The sequence below is a fragment of the Lithobates pipiens genome, unplaced genomic scaffold (genome assembly GCF_037356315.1).
Source record: "Lithobates pipiens isolate NorthernLeopardFrog02 unplaced genomic scaffold, aLitPip1_a1.2 Scaffold_51, whole genome shotgun sequence".
Lineage (NCBI taxonomy): Eukaryota > Metazoa > Chordata > Amphibia > Anura > Ranidae > Lithobates > Lithobates pipiens.
Window position 1 is genome coordinate 357,218 of NW_027507874.1, and position 14,504 is coordinate 371,721.

The 14,504-nt window shown below is 45.6% G+C and overlaps 2 protein-coding genes across 2 annotated transcripts in view; one reads left to right on the top strand and one right to left on the bottom strand.

Moving 5' to 3' along the window:
• Nucleotides 1-314: 314 nt before the first annotated feature.
• Nucleotides 315-14,504, bottom strand: part of LOC143957187 (uncharacterized) — a 157,110-nt gene continuing 142,920 nt past the window's right edge. The window contains exons 14-19 of the mRNA XM_077467336.1: nt 7,487-7,627; nt 7,277-7,400; nt 6,186-6,283; nt 5,930-6,023; nt 5,542-5,637; nt 315-3,299 (exon numbers count right to left, since the gene is read on the bottom strand). Of these exons, the coding sequence (XP_077323462.1) occupies nt 1,555-3,299; nt 5,542-5,637; nt 5,930-6,023; nt 6,186-6,283; nt 7,277-7,400; nt 7,487-7,627 (2,298 nt within the window). The 3' untranslated portion in view covers nt 315-1,554. The remainder of the gene's footprint in view (nt 3,300-5,541; nt 5,638-5,929; nt 6,024-6,185; nt 6,284-7,276; nt 7,401-7,486; nt 7,628-14,504) is intronic.
• Nucleotides 13,487-14,504, top strand: part of LOC143957066 (uncharacterized) — an 80,110-nt gene continuing 79,092 nt past the window's right edge. Inside the window, exons 1-2 of the mRNA XM_077467206.1 lie at nt 13,487-13,585; nt 13,672-13,846. Of these exons, the coding sequence (XP_077323332.1) occupies nt 13,769-13,846 (78 nt within the window). The 5' untranslated portion in view covers nt 13,487-13,585; nt 13,672-13,768. The remainder of the gene's footprint in view (nt 13,586-13,671; nt 13,847-14,504) is intronic.

The window sequence follows — 14,504 nt, forward strand, 5'->3', positions numbered from 1 at the left end:
TTATCCTAGATGCTACGAGGGCTTCCCATACTGCTGGCTGAGGACTGTGGATCTTGTGGTGGTCTCGTTGGCACCACTACACATGCTTTTGCTTGCAAAGTGTTTGTAAGTAGATTACTTTTTTTTTTTATCTTTCAATAAAATGGTTATGTTGGTAATGCACTAAATCTCACTGTCACTGACTGATCTGTGTCAAACTAAGCTATCAGGTTACTACAATATAACCCTCACAGCCTCTACAATACACTTCTGTTGATGACTCCGTTGACCTTGTATACCTCTTAAATATGTCATAAATGAGTCAGGCCAAAATATTTTGTTGATTTATGTCTTTAATAACCACATTAACTGTTTACATCAAATTTAAAAGAGTACAAAATAAAAATGTTAAAGAAGAGATAAAAATAGGCAACTTCCAAATGTAAAGTAACTATTCTAGGAGAATATTTCAAGTAGAACTAGTATTCTAGACCAGGGTTATGCAATTAGCGGACCTACAGCTGTTGCAAAACTACAAGTCCCATCATGCTCTGCCTCTGGGTGGCATGCTTGTGGCTGTCAGAGTCTTGCTATGCCTCATGGGACTTGTAGTTCTGCAACAGCTGGAGGTCCGCTAATTGCATATCCCTGTTCTAGACCTTTCTTACAAATATCCAACATCTCCAGCAAACATACACCCTTGGAAACATGGGGCACCTCTGCTAAAAAAAAAAATTTTTTTAGACCCTGCACAAAATGGGATATAGATAGGCGTTTTTTAATAATTTCTTACTCTATTCAAAAAAAAAAAAAGCTTTAGCATTAGATACACATAAAAAAAAAGCTTTAGCATTAGATACACATCTGCTGTAGGGATATTTGGAGATATGGTGGATATATATCGCATAGCAACATTTGTTATGTTTACCTTATTTAGAACATGCAGGTGGTTGCTTAAGTGATCCTGTCTATCTAATAAGATTGATGTACAGCTACATTAAATGGCTATACCTAACTATCACACGTATAAGGACTTTTTGGACATCCTATTTATAATCAATGAGCGTTAATATGGAGTTCTCCCCTTTGTAGCTACAACAGCCTCCATTCTTCTGGAAGGCCTTTGAACAAGATTTAAGAGTGTGTCTGTAAAAATATATGGCCATTCAGCCAAAAGGGCATTTGAGGTCAGGTACTGATGTTGGGCGAGAAGACCTGGCTTGCAGTTAACGTTCCATTTTATTCCAACTGTGTTTAGTACAGTTGAGGTCAAGGTTCTGTGCAAGCCACTAAAGTTCCTTCACACTAAACTCATCATATCAAAGTCTTTATGGAGCTAGCTTTGTACACAGGGGCACAGTCATGCTAGAACAGAAAAAGGTCCTTCAACAAAATGTTACCACAAGGTTGACATAGTCTAAAATGTCTTTGTTTGCTGTAGCATTGGAAGTTAGTTGTTTAGAGTTCAAAGTTCAAATACTTTTGCCTATATAGTGGGCGTGATGGTCAAGGGCTCACAAAGGTTTTACTATATAATGTATATCTTCTTTCAGAACTAGGACATGTCGGGGATCATCACTGTGACTTATTTGATGTGTGACTCTTTGGGATGTGAGTTCTCTGATGTACAATAACATAGGCCCTCCTCGTGAAACATTTTCCACATTCTGAGCATGAATATGGTTTCTCCCCTGTGTGAGTCCTCTTATGCATAAAAAGGCTGGCTTTATGGCTAAAACATCTTCCACATTCAGAACATAAAAATGGCTTCACACCTGTGTGTATTCTCTGATGTGAGATGAGGTTATCCTTCCGAGCAAAACATCTCCCGCACTCCGAACATGAATATGGCCTCTCCCCTGTGTGAACCCGTTTGTGATCAGTAAGAGCTGAATTCCGAGAGAAACATTTCCCACAATCTGAACATGTGTAGGGCTTTAAACCTGTGTGAGCTCTCTTGTGACTGGCAACAGCTGATTTGCTAGAAAAACGTTCCCCGCATTCCGAACATGAGTAGGGCTTCTCCCCAGTGTGAATCCTCTCGTGTAAAATAAGTTTGCTTCGTTGGGAGAAACATTTCCCGCATTCGGAACATGAATAGGGCTTCTCCCCCTCATGAGTTCTCTCGTGTAATATAAGTTTACCTCTTCGGGAGAAACACTTGCCACACGTTGAACATGAATAGGACTTTTCCCCCGTGTGAGTCCTCTCGTGTAAAATAAGTTTGTTTCTTTGTGAAAAACACTTCCCGCACAATGAACATGAATAAGGCTTCTCCCCCGTGTGAGTCCTCTTATGCACAAAAAGGCTAGCTTTATGGCTAAAATATTTCCCACAGTCAGAACACGAAAATGGCTTCACGCCTGTGTGTGTTCTCTGATGTGAGATGAGGTTATCCTTCCGAGCAAAACATCTCCCACACTCCGAACATGAATATGGCCTTTCTCCCGTGTGAATCCGCTTGTGATCAGTAAGAGCTGAATTCCGAGAGAAACATTTCCCGCAATCTGAACATGTATGCGGCTTTAACCCCATGTGAGCTTTCTTGTGACTAGCAACGGCTGAATTGCTAGAAAAATGTTCCAAACATGAGTAGGGCCTATCACCATTGTGGATTCTCTCATGCAAAATAAGTTTGTTTCTTTGGGAGAAACATTTCCCACACTCAGAACATGAATAGGTCTTTTCCCCCTCGTGAGTCCTCTCATGTAACATAAGTTTATTTCTTCGGGAGAAACACTTTCCACACATTGAACATGAATAGGGCTTTTCTCCTGTGTGAGTCTTCTCATGCAAAGTAAGTTTGTTTTTTTGGGAAAAACACTTCCCACATAGTGAACATGAATACGGCTTCTCCCCTGTGTGAGTCCTGCTGTGTTTATTAAGAGCTGAACCAGAAGAAAAACATTCCCCACAATCAGGACATGAATATGGCTTCTCCCCCGTGTGGGTTCTCTGATGTAAAATAAAGTTGGTTCTTTTGGCAAAACATTTCCCACATTCCGAGCATGAATACGGCTTCTCCCCGGTATGAGTCCTCAGATGTTCAACAAGAGTGGATTTCCGGGTAACATATTTCCCACATATTGGACATTGAAACATTTTACCCACTTTATAACCTGAATGATAAGTGGCAAGAGGTGAGTGATTGGGAAAATTCCTCCCATCCATAGAGGGATCAGATAGTAGATCTGTGCTGGGATGGATGTTTATCATAATGTTGTTTTCTCCTGTAAACTCTGCTTTGATGTAAGCACCTATCTCACTTATTGGAGAGATTATGGAATGTTGTTCCAGACTATTTATACAATATTGTCCTTCTGCAGGAAAAAAGAAATGGAGAAATTGGTTAGAGTGAAAGTTATAGCGTCTACAAACATTGGTATATATCAGTGATGGCAAACTAAAGGCATGCAGAACCATCGCTCCGGGCACGTGAGAGAGTCCAGGTTCATGGTAGTGAAAGAGTGGCCGCAAACAGCGGAGAGGCCCAGGAATCTATTAGCACGAGTGAGTGAGCGGCCCCACGGCGAAGGTGAACAGGAGTTCGGGAGGGTGAGAAGAGTTTCAATGCCTCCTTGACCCCTGAAGAGGCAAGCAGCAGGTTAGCAACCCTGGCGCCTTCTGGAGCCTGGACTCCTCAAACCTCCTCTTCAACAGTGAGGCCCGGAGAACAGGCTGACTGGGGGGCCTGGAAGACGAAGGCAGGTGGGAGGTGCAGGCTGCGAGGGAGCCGCTGGATAAAACAGAGCAGAGAGCTCCCCTGGATCAAGGACCGAGACCGGCATGAAAGGTACCAGGCACAATCATACACAGACTACCTGCAGACAAAGATTGGGATGGGGGGGGCAGAGCAGGGAATGCAGATAGGGACAGAGCTAGAGGTCTCTCTGTCTCATCTTCCCCCTCACTCTCCTCTCAGCCCCCCCTTGTCTCTTTCTCAGCACCCCCCCCCCCTTTCTTACACACACACACACACACACACACACACACACACACCCTCTCTCTCTCTCTCTCTCTCTCTCTCTCACACACACACACAATCTCTCTCTCACACACACACCCTCTCTCTCTCTCACACCCCTCTGACATCACCAGTGACACTAATATAGTGATCAGTGCTAATACTATACACTGTCACTGTACTAATGACATTGGCTGGGAAGGGGTTAACATTGAGGGGCAATCAAAGGGTTAACTGTGTGCCTAGCCAGTGTAAAGTGCGTAGTGTGTGCTGCTTTTAATAGGCAATGTGACTGTTTTTGCACTTTGTTACTCCCCGTAGAGAGCCCTGTGTTGATACATGATCGGCTTGTGAAAAATTTTGCAAATTCTTGTAAACCAGCACCACAGAATCTAGAGTCAGAGTCAACAGTAAGGCCCCTTTCACACTGAGGCGCTTTGCAGGCGCTAATGTGCTAAAAATAGCACCACTTCAAAGCGCCTTCAAACAGCCGCTGCTGTATCTCCAGTGTAAAAGCCCGAGGGCTTTCACATTGGAGTGGTGCACTTGCAGGACGCTGAAAAATGTCCTTTGGAGCGCTGTAGGAGCGGTATATTTACCAATCCTAAAACGCCCCTTCCCGTTGAAAACAATGGGGCAGTGCTCCAAACCCGCCTGCAAAGCCCCACTGCAGCGGCGCTTTGCAGGTGGTTTTACCCCCCGCTAGCGGCCGAAAAGCGCCGCTAAAATGACGGTATATCGCCGCTTTACCTCCAGCGCGCCCAGCGCCTCAGTGTGAAAGTAGCCTAAGGCCCATTTCACACCGAGGCAGTTTTCAGGTGCTACAGTGCTAAAAATAGCACCTGTGTAGTGCCTGAAAAAAAACGGCACCCTTCACTCCAGTGTGAAAGTGGGAGGGCTTTCACACTGGAGCGGTGCGCTGGCAGGATGGTAAAAAAAAAATCCTGCTAGCTGCATCTTTGGAGCGGTGAAGGAGCGGTGTATTCACCGCTCCTAAACCGCTCCTACCCATTGAAATCAATATTGCCGGAAAAGCGCCGCTGAAGCGGCGCTTTGTGGGCGGTTTTAACCCCTTTTCGGCCGCTAGCGAGGGTTAAAACCACCCTGCTAGCGGCCGCATACCACCGCTAAAATGACGGTAAAGCGGCGCTAAACCGCACCAGTGAGAAAGGGGCCTTAGTGAGCACTCAGTGCTTTTGGGTTTAAACACTGAAAAGGAGACCAGTGAACATAAATGAACCAAACTGCACTGCTCTCCATTTTCTGAAAACAGGTTAAAGTATGGTAGGACAAGTCTTAGATTGATTCCCATTTTGGAACATGTGCTAGTGATCGGGCATATGCTTGCTTTCACTTTTTCGTTTGTTATACATCATTGGCTACATAGCAGAGTGGCAGCTATGTTGTATGTGAAACATCAATGCATAATTCATGCAAACAAGCTGAAGAGCTTTAACTCTAGCCCATGACAACCCACCAAGGTGACCCATGCTATAGTGGCTGGAAATAATTATTGCTTTTTTGTTGGAGTTCATTTGTAAAAAGGTTAAACAATGAGAATAAAGAAAAAAACATTAAAAAATAAAAAGATTGCTCACCTGTGCTGATCTCTAAAGGAATTTCCTCCTCTTTTATCCACACAGGTCTTTCTTCCTCCTCCTCAGCTTTGACGTCTCTCTGAGTCTCTCTGGTGTCTGTGAATAAAGATGAGAGTGAAGCCCCCTGTACTGAGATGTATGAGAGACCCCAGAGAGTGTGTGTGGGGGAAGACTGGTCACGTCTCTTGGCAGGTAACACACAATGACATGATGTGAGGAGGAGAGCCGGAGTCTAATAGAGGCTGATGGCTCCTGACTCCCCCACTGGGCACATACTGTCTCCCCATTACTGTCTACTGACAGAGGAGGGGGGAGGAGAAGAGATTGTTGTAGTGTCTGAACAAGGAGAATCTGGGGCTCTTCTCTGGATTTAGTGTTTATTACTCACCTGTGCTGATCTCTGGAGGGATTTGAAGCTCATCGATCCTTACATAGGGTTCTTCTGCTTCCATTCTGTAATCAATGTTCAATGCAAGGGTATCCTATACAAGAATGATTACTTTAAATATCAACCAATTGCTATTACAGATTAAAGCAACATTCCTTTTATAATGATCACAGGGTTGAATAGATGGTTACATTGCTTGCAAGTAGGAAGGTGCTATATGGGTGTACTTGTTACTGGATGGATGGATGCAACCTACCAGTTCCTCCTGAAAGATCTCCTGATGTTCCTGTGTGGAGTCCCGGGAATACAGAGGATGGGGACATCTCTCTGGTGGGTTCCCATTACTGGATGTATCTGTAGGAAACACACACACTGATGAAATACATTGTTTCTATGTCTTTATATCAGAGGATGTGTGTATCTAGGTAGATGCTCAATAATCCTCTCTCTAAGGCTGCTTTCACACTGGGGCGGGAGCGGCGTCGGCGGTAAAGCGCCGCTATTTTTAGCGGCGCTTTACCGTCGTTTTAGCGGCGGTCTGCGGGCGCTAGCGGGGTGGTTTTAACCCCCGCTAGCGGCCGAAAAAGGGTTAAACCCGCCCGCAAAGCGCCGCTGAAGCGGCACTTTGCCGGCGGTATTGCCGCGGTGTCCCATTGATTTCAATGGGTAGGAGCGGTATAGGAGCGGTGAATACACCGCTCCTTCACCGCTCCAAAGATGTGGCTAGCAGGACTTTTTTCACCGTCCTGCCAGCGCATCGCTCCAGTGTGAAAGCCCTCCGGCTTTCACACTGGAGGGAAAGGGGCCGGTTTTTTTCAGGCGCTACACAGGCGCTATTTTTAGCGCTGTAACGCCTGAATACCGCCCCAGTGTGAAAGCAGCCTAAGCCCTTGTACACACGGTCGGAGAATCTGTCGGAATGAGTCTTATCGGACCGTGTCGTCAGATAATCCGACTGTGTGTGGTATGCATCGAACTGATTCCGTCCGAATCTCCGTCTGACCCAATTTTCCAACATGTTGGAAATATTTCCCGACCAACTGGGCCGGACAGACCTAATCCGATCATGTGTAGAGCATTTTCATCGGACCAAGTGCCACGCATGCTCAGATCAAATTCCTACATCAAAGCTATTGGCTACTAGCCTGAATGTAGTCCCATCGTAACTAAATTACGTCATCACGTTCTGAAAGATCGGATTTTTCACCAACTTGGCCCGACCGTGTGTATGCAACAGTTTCGGACACAATCCGTCGGACTAAATCTGACGGGCAAAATCCGACGGATTTGGTTGGCAAAATCTCCGACCGTGTGTACGTGGGCCAAGAAATGAGGGTCTCCTCTTACCCGGTGATGTGAGGGGCGGCTGGTTCTCCATCATGACGTCCTTATAGAGATCCTTGTGTCCTTCTATATACTCCCACTCCTCCATGGAGAAATAGACAGTGACATCCTGACACCTTATAGGAACCTGACACACACAATGATACAGTCACCATCCAGACACATCCCTTGTCTGTTACTGGATAATTTCCCAGAATTCCCGGAACCGCTCACCTCTCCTGTCAGCAACTCAGTGATCTCTCTGGTTGCTTCTTGAATCTTGTTGGTTCTTCTTAGGTAGTGAGATGGAGTTTCAGTAACAGGACTTTGTTTTCTCATAGTGAAGTCATTGCAAAGCTTGAGAGCTATATAATTCTATATATAAAGGAAAAATCTAATGAGCAGCAAGACTAGATTAATGCTTTGATTGCCAAAGAAGTGTAGCATATCTTTTGAGGATTTCAGCCACACTACTCGTCTTATGGTGGGATAATAAGAAGTTTTAATTAGAAGTACGCGAGTACTCCAGTGTACAGGAGAGTGCTAAATGCATATGCACTTATTGATACTTCTTTACAACAGTACATTATTGGTTGAAGTTGATTACCATTTAAGGTATTAAAATAGGATCTGGACTCTGGAAGGCATGGTGTGTGGAGGCATGTTAGGGGGGTGTCAACCCGTAGGGGTGCCTCAAGAGCATTACAAGCCATGTCACTCCGTATGGTCTAACTTCATTGTAGATTGATGCTACCCATACCATACCTAAATAAGTCCATGCAAAATGTCTAATAACATGCATGCCCTATGAAATTGGGTCCCTTTGCAGGGGAATGCAGCCAGCAAAAAATCTGATCATATAGTACACTTGTCCTCACTATACAGCTCCCACACCAGACTCCGCTCCACGGTTGGTTCACCTGTATGGGGTGGTATCCCCATGTCCTAAAATCGGGATGTGACACATATGCATGGGAAACCATGTCACAAAATACATTAACTCCTACATACATCAGCCAAAATGTAAAACAGCAGAACACTTTAACATAACTCAGGAACCTGCCTAAAGGCTGCCATCTTGGTAGAGACAGGTCGTTGCATTCTCATGTCAGAGCTGCCCCCCCCGATAACAGGTGATCTGATGACTTGTGGAGGAATGATCAAGAATCAGCAGAACCACGGAATTAATAAAGTAGAGACAGGGAGATCCTTGCACTTCAGGCCCTCTGGTACAGCTTCCCTTCCAGAAAGAAGAACAATGTGGGGTACAATAGTAGCATCACCAACTCTCACTCTAGCAGTCAGAGTCAGTAGTACAGCTATGAGGCTCAAGGTACAGGAACTGCACTGCTATTGTTCAGGAGGACAATAATAAAGAAGGTACAATCTTCATGGTCCTGCTTAGGCACAGTTAAAGAGAAACTGTTGTAATGCAGTTGTCGAATTCATTACTCAACTCACTACCATCCCTGTCCCTTTCCAACCTAAAGTTTGCCTTTTGGGTCTTGTGGACTCCCTGGCCTATACTAAAGCAACCAGAACCCTACTGACACCATCCATAGATTTTTGGAGGTCTCTGATTAATTTGGTGGTGCCCAATACAAAGCCATGTGTCTTTCTGGTGGTTGCCCAAAGAAATTTAACAGTTGGACCTAAGTGTGGGACCTCTGAGTTAACTCTACTAACACTGCAGGCTCTTATGCTGGGTCAAAACCTTCTCTATGTACAGTATGCTGATTTTAAGTTGGTACTACTCTGCTGCCCTGTTCATCCTTACTTATTTTTGAGAAGTATCTAGTATGTTAAGTTGTTAACCCACTTCTACTAAATCCTCCCATCCTCTCTGTACCATAACAATACATGTCCCTGTGCCTGTGTTATGTAAAACATCTGCCCGATTGTACCTATATGAGTGCAGCTCTAGTGGGTGGGCCAAACCATCCTGCTGACGTCAGTCAGGGAGGAGGGGAAGAGAGGAGAGAGATTGCTGACAGTCAGCTTAGCACCAGGAGCCACGCTCATATAGGCAGATTTTTTACATAACACAGGCACAGGGACACTTACTATTATGGTACAGAGGGGATTACAGGATTTGGAAGTTATGAGAGCAGAAAGAATGGGGGTGGGGGGTGCTAAATGGTATGAGCAGACAGGCAGGGAGAGAGGAGGAAAGAGGAGACACAGACATAGGAGAGAAGATGATGGAGGCATGTACTCCGACCACGGTGACAAAGGCTCCTCTCCATTCATAAACTGAAGCATCGTAAACACAGTTTATGATGCTCAGTTATGAATGGCCAGAGTCAGTGATCACTGACTCTATGCATTCGGAAAAGGAAGGAGCTGGTAAATTACATATTTACTGGCTCTTTCCTCCCCTCTCCATCCTGAAAGATCTGGGACAAGGGCGGGTAGAGGAGGACGGAGGGGGGGACCGGAAGAACACACACAGTGGGACCGGAGGAAGACAGGAGGGATCGAAGGAGCACACAGAGGGGGACTGGAGGGGGGACGGGGGGACCCCGGAGGAGCACAGAGGAGAGCTGGAAGAGGATACAGGGGACACTCAGGAATAATCGGTGCGGTGCTGGTGGAAGCTATAATCACTGATCTCCCTGTGTAGGTTTCAGTAAAGTCTCCCAGAATCCCCTTCACCTCTCCAGTCAGGTCTATATTTTATTGATGTGATGTCAGTGATGTGATGTCATGTGACCTCCCAGCATCCTCCTTACCTCTCCATTCAGCAGGTAGATGATTTCCAGGGTGAGGTCTAATATTCGCTCTGTTACGCGTCTCTGCTCCGCCTCCATGCTCAGTCAGGTGATCTGCTTAAAGATCTTTCTTTATAAACTGGCTTTGGAATTAGAGGAAATAAACAGTAACAAATAGGTAAAAATATGAAAGAAGCATAGATGTTTATAATTGATATTTAACCCCCTCTCGCCCACCCCAGCATCCCTTTAAAACGTTATGTAGCATCCTCTAGTTAGGTAGGTGCTAGAGTCAGGATTTTTCTATAGAGTAGGAAAATTTAGGTAGGCCTAGCTGGTGGCTAGGCCTCCTTGTTTTCATTATGGGTTGGGAGTGGCTCAGGACAGGACTGGATGACTTACAGGTAGCATCAATGTCACCCCCCTCTTCTTTCTAGAAGGTGATATAAAGAAAGGAGGAGAGGATAGGTGGAGTTGCTTGGAGTATTTTAAGTAGCCTTGACCAATCCAAAACTTGGATTGGCAGGGGGCAGGCCTCCTTAAATAGAGAGGGTCAGCCCAGCGGGGGGAGGAGTTGACGGGTAGAAGAGCTGGAGGGAGAGAGTATGGAGGCTGTTGGGGCCCACAGGGAGCTCCCCAATCTGGAAGGGTGACCTTGGGTCGGGGCTTGGGTGCATCCGGGAGGAGAGAAGAGATCCTGGAAGAGAGGCACATGAGAGAGCAAAGAGAACACAGTGGGAGAGAGCACTACTAAGACTACTATAGGGAGGACAACTGGTTGCAGCCGGGACGGCTGGTGAGTGAATCACAGTCAGGAGTACTGAGGAGGCACGCCTGAGAGAACTGGGAGTTTTCAGTTTGAGATAAATGCAGAACCAGAGGATTGGACTGTGGGAAGGGCAGTGGAGAGAGGTTGTTGCAGTCAGGCTGGCTGGCAAGGCCTGAAGAGAGCTATATGGGATCAGTAGCTGGGTAGAGGACAGTTAGCACCTGAACTATTTCTACATTATAGGGGCCTGAGATCCCTGCCCGCAGAAGGCAATTCACGGAGGCCTGGCTGAGTTAATGTCAGGCCCAACCATGTGTTGCTAGCTGATCTGGGAATCTGCAGCAAGTGAAGTGCTGTAGGAGTAAAGGAAAGAGGTCTTAAGCGATAGTTGTGCTGGAGAGAAGACTAGAGTGTATATACAGGAGTGTATATAGAAGTCCCAAGCAAGTTGAAATCTTTCTGGGTATCCCATCATTTCCTATTCCCATCCAAGTTAAAAGAGAAGTCCAGCTTGAGCTTTTTAGGCTGGGCTTCTCCATCTGGGTCACATATGTGCAATTTGTTTTGCACACCTGTGACCCGTTTTCAGCAGAGAGCAGTCTGAAGTCCGCTCTTTGCTGATGTCACCAGGATCAGTCAAGTCAGCACGTCATGCCAACTTAGGAAGTAGGGTTGCCACCTCATCCTTTTAAACCCAAACACCTATGAATTGCACAGGTTCTATTGCTGCTTAAGGTGCTAAATAAACTCACTTGGTGCCTTATCTGCATTAAATTAGCCCCAGAACTTGTGTAATGCATAGGTGTTTGGGTTTAAAAGGATGAGTTGGCAACCCTATGTAGGACACTTTTTTTGATCCACACTGGAATCAGTTTGCATGAGTGTTTACACCTATGCGATCAGATTCCTACACAGTTTCCCAGTTCGCACTGCGATCTGTGAACCGATCTCTGGGTGTCATTAAAGTGGTTGTAAACCCTGTTACACCACTTTTACCTACAGGTAAGCCTATAGGCTTACTATAGCCTTATTATAATAAGGCTTACCTGTAGGTACTGTAAATATCTCCTAAACCTAGAGTTGCCACCTCATCCCTTTAAACCCGAACACATATTAATTACACAGGTTCTGAGGCTAATTGAATGCACGTAAGACACTAAGTGAGTTTAGCTTCCACCTTAATCAGCCACAGAACCCGTTTAATAATATGTGTTCGGGTTTAAAGAGATGAGGTGCCAACCCTATTAGGAAGTGTGGTTCTGCCAGCTGCCTGGGCTGATGGCAGTCTCGGCCTCTCAGTGAGCTGCTGAGATGGCCGCTCCCTGCTCCTCAACAGCTCAGCGCTCCAATGAGCGTGGAGAAGCAGAGCAGGAGAGATGCTGACTGACAGAATCTCTCCACTCGGTGATCTGTGAGAGCGGAGCCATTGGCGGTGTTCGGTGGCTCGGTTCTCAGTGAAGAGGCAGCGGGGGACAGATGCAGCATTGGTCTGATGCTGCATCCACCTAGGTAAGTATGAATAGCAAAAAATAAAATAAAAACACACTTCTCTTTTAAATCACCTGAACAAATAAACAAAAAAACAAAAACAAAGCTTATGAACTGTTCTGTGTCTCTGAGTGCCTGAGAGATGAATGCTGGGCTGTGCAGGGTGACAGGTGAACCACACTATTCAGCAACCCCCACGGGGGCATGGCTACAGTTCTGAATGGGGGGGGGGGATGGGTTGGGACCAGCAATCAGGACTGTCACAGCGGTCACATGGTCAGGAGTCAGTCCCGTCGGCTACTGATCATTGGTCTGTCTTTGATGGCTCTGTCTCTGTGGTGGGAGCGTGCAGTGAGCGCGCTTTCAGCACAAAAACAGCAGCTGCAAAGAAATGTATACATGCAGTGTGTTGGCATTAAAGCCCACCCATTTTCCACCACACATGTGTTATGAGGGCAGCAACTGGTTAAAAAAAGAGGGAGAATACACAATAGCAATTAATCGAACAAAAAGCACACCCTTACCTTCTCCTCCTACTGTGCACACACTCTTCAGGCTCTCAGCTCCTGCCTTCTACCTTCTGCTCCTACTATGGGCTACAACAAAATGGCCACTGTGCTCATACCTATACAAACACATAGACTAGAGCAAATAACAACAAATTACAGTTTTGCTTCCGCATTGAAATCTGCATCTCAAAAATACTTTATTACCTTCTCTTCATTCACAATTCCCAGCCTGAACAGCATCAGGGACATCTGCTGCTTTCTCCTGTGGACTACAACAAAATGGCCACTGTGCTCCCACACAAAATACAACTATCAATATATTACAGTTTTGGTTTGCATTTAGATAACTTTCTCATAATAATAAAACATTTTTAGCGCCTCCTCTATAAGCACACAATTTCCAGCCTGAACACTCAGAGAATATCTGCTTTTTTCTCTGGGCTTCAAGAAAATGGCCACCTTCTACAGTGAAGACAATGTTTTTCCATATTGACAACATTGTTTTGTATAAGATTAGCAGCAAGCAGACATGGGTTACTGCAGTTCCATGGCACACACAGTTCTCCCTGCTTTGCAAAATAGAATTAGAAACATATTGTGTGCTACAAGAAAATGTCCACTCCCCTCTCTTTGATTGAGAACACTTTGTCTACCTTTATTTTGAGCCTACAGCAAGCAGTGTAGTGGCCATTTTGTTGTAGTCCAGAAACAAATGGGACTGTGGCCATTTTGTTGTAGCTCAGAGCAGGAAGGGGAGGAGATCCAGTGGATCTTTGAGGCAGGAGAGTGGCTGGTTAGTGAGGAGGAGGAAGCTATTACGTTTATCCCACTTGACCTAACAGAGCAATCTCTCTGCGTATGTCCTTATCCCTCTTTCTATCTCTCTCTTTATATTTTTAGCCTGAGCTTATGTTTTATATAATATGCCTCTTATAATTACAGATAATTTGTAATTAAAGGAACGCCTAAATCTGGCAGCTTACTTGAAGGCCAAAACTGTTTTCAGGGAAACGCCTTGAAACAGATCACCTGACCGAAAATGGAAAAGGAGCCAAGTCACGTGACTGAGCGGATATTAAACCTCACCCTGGAGATTGTTTACCTGCTGACAAGAGAGGTGAGGACAGCATTGTTGGGATCATAAAGGACCCAGGGAATTCTGGGTAGCATCATAAGCGGCAGAGGCATTCCCCGTCTCTCAGCCAAGTGCAGGTGTGAGGCAGAGAATGACACTGCTGCTTATGATTGGCTGTCTGCAGCGACAGCCTACTGGTGGGATAGCTCATGCAAGTTCAGTTCTATCCGAACATGCCTGAGCTCATCCCTAACCCTGGGGAAAGCAATGATGCATGGCACATTGCCACAAAGGATGGGCACAGATGTGACATCAACACTCTCACCCTGCACAGAGATTTTCCAGCTTGCGGGACAACAATCTAAGCACCAGCAGGCTGAGAATGACCGTTACTGGGGTAGATTAACTAAACAGATCAGTTAATCTACTGGGATAGATTAACTGACAGCCAGAAGTCAGCTTGTCAGATAGGCAAAAGTGTTAAAGAAGTTACTGCAGCGTAAGCTCTTTTACATTCCTTTCTGGATGTGACAGTGAGTAATACAGAAATCACAGCAGCTGACACTGAGCGTTGGGTGTTTCTGTTAAAATATGTGGTGGCCGCTACACACATTGTAGCGGCCACCATAGATTTTAACAGAAACACCCAACGCTCAGTGTCAGCTGCTGTGATTTCTGTATTACTCACTGTCACATCCAG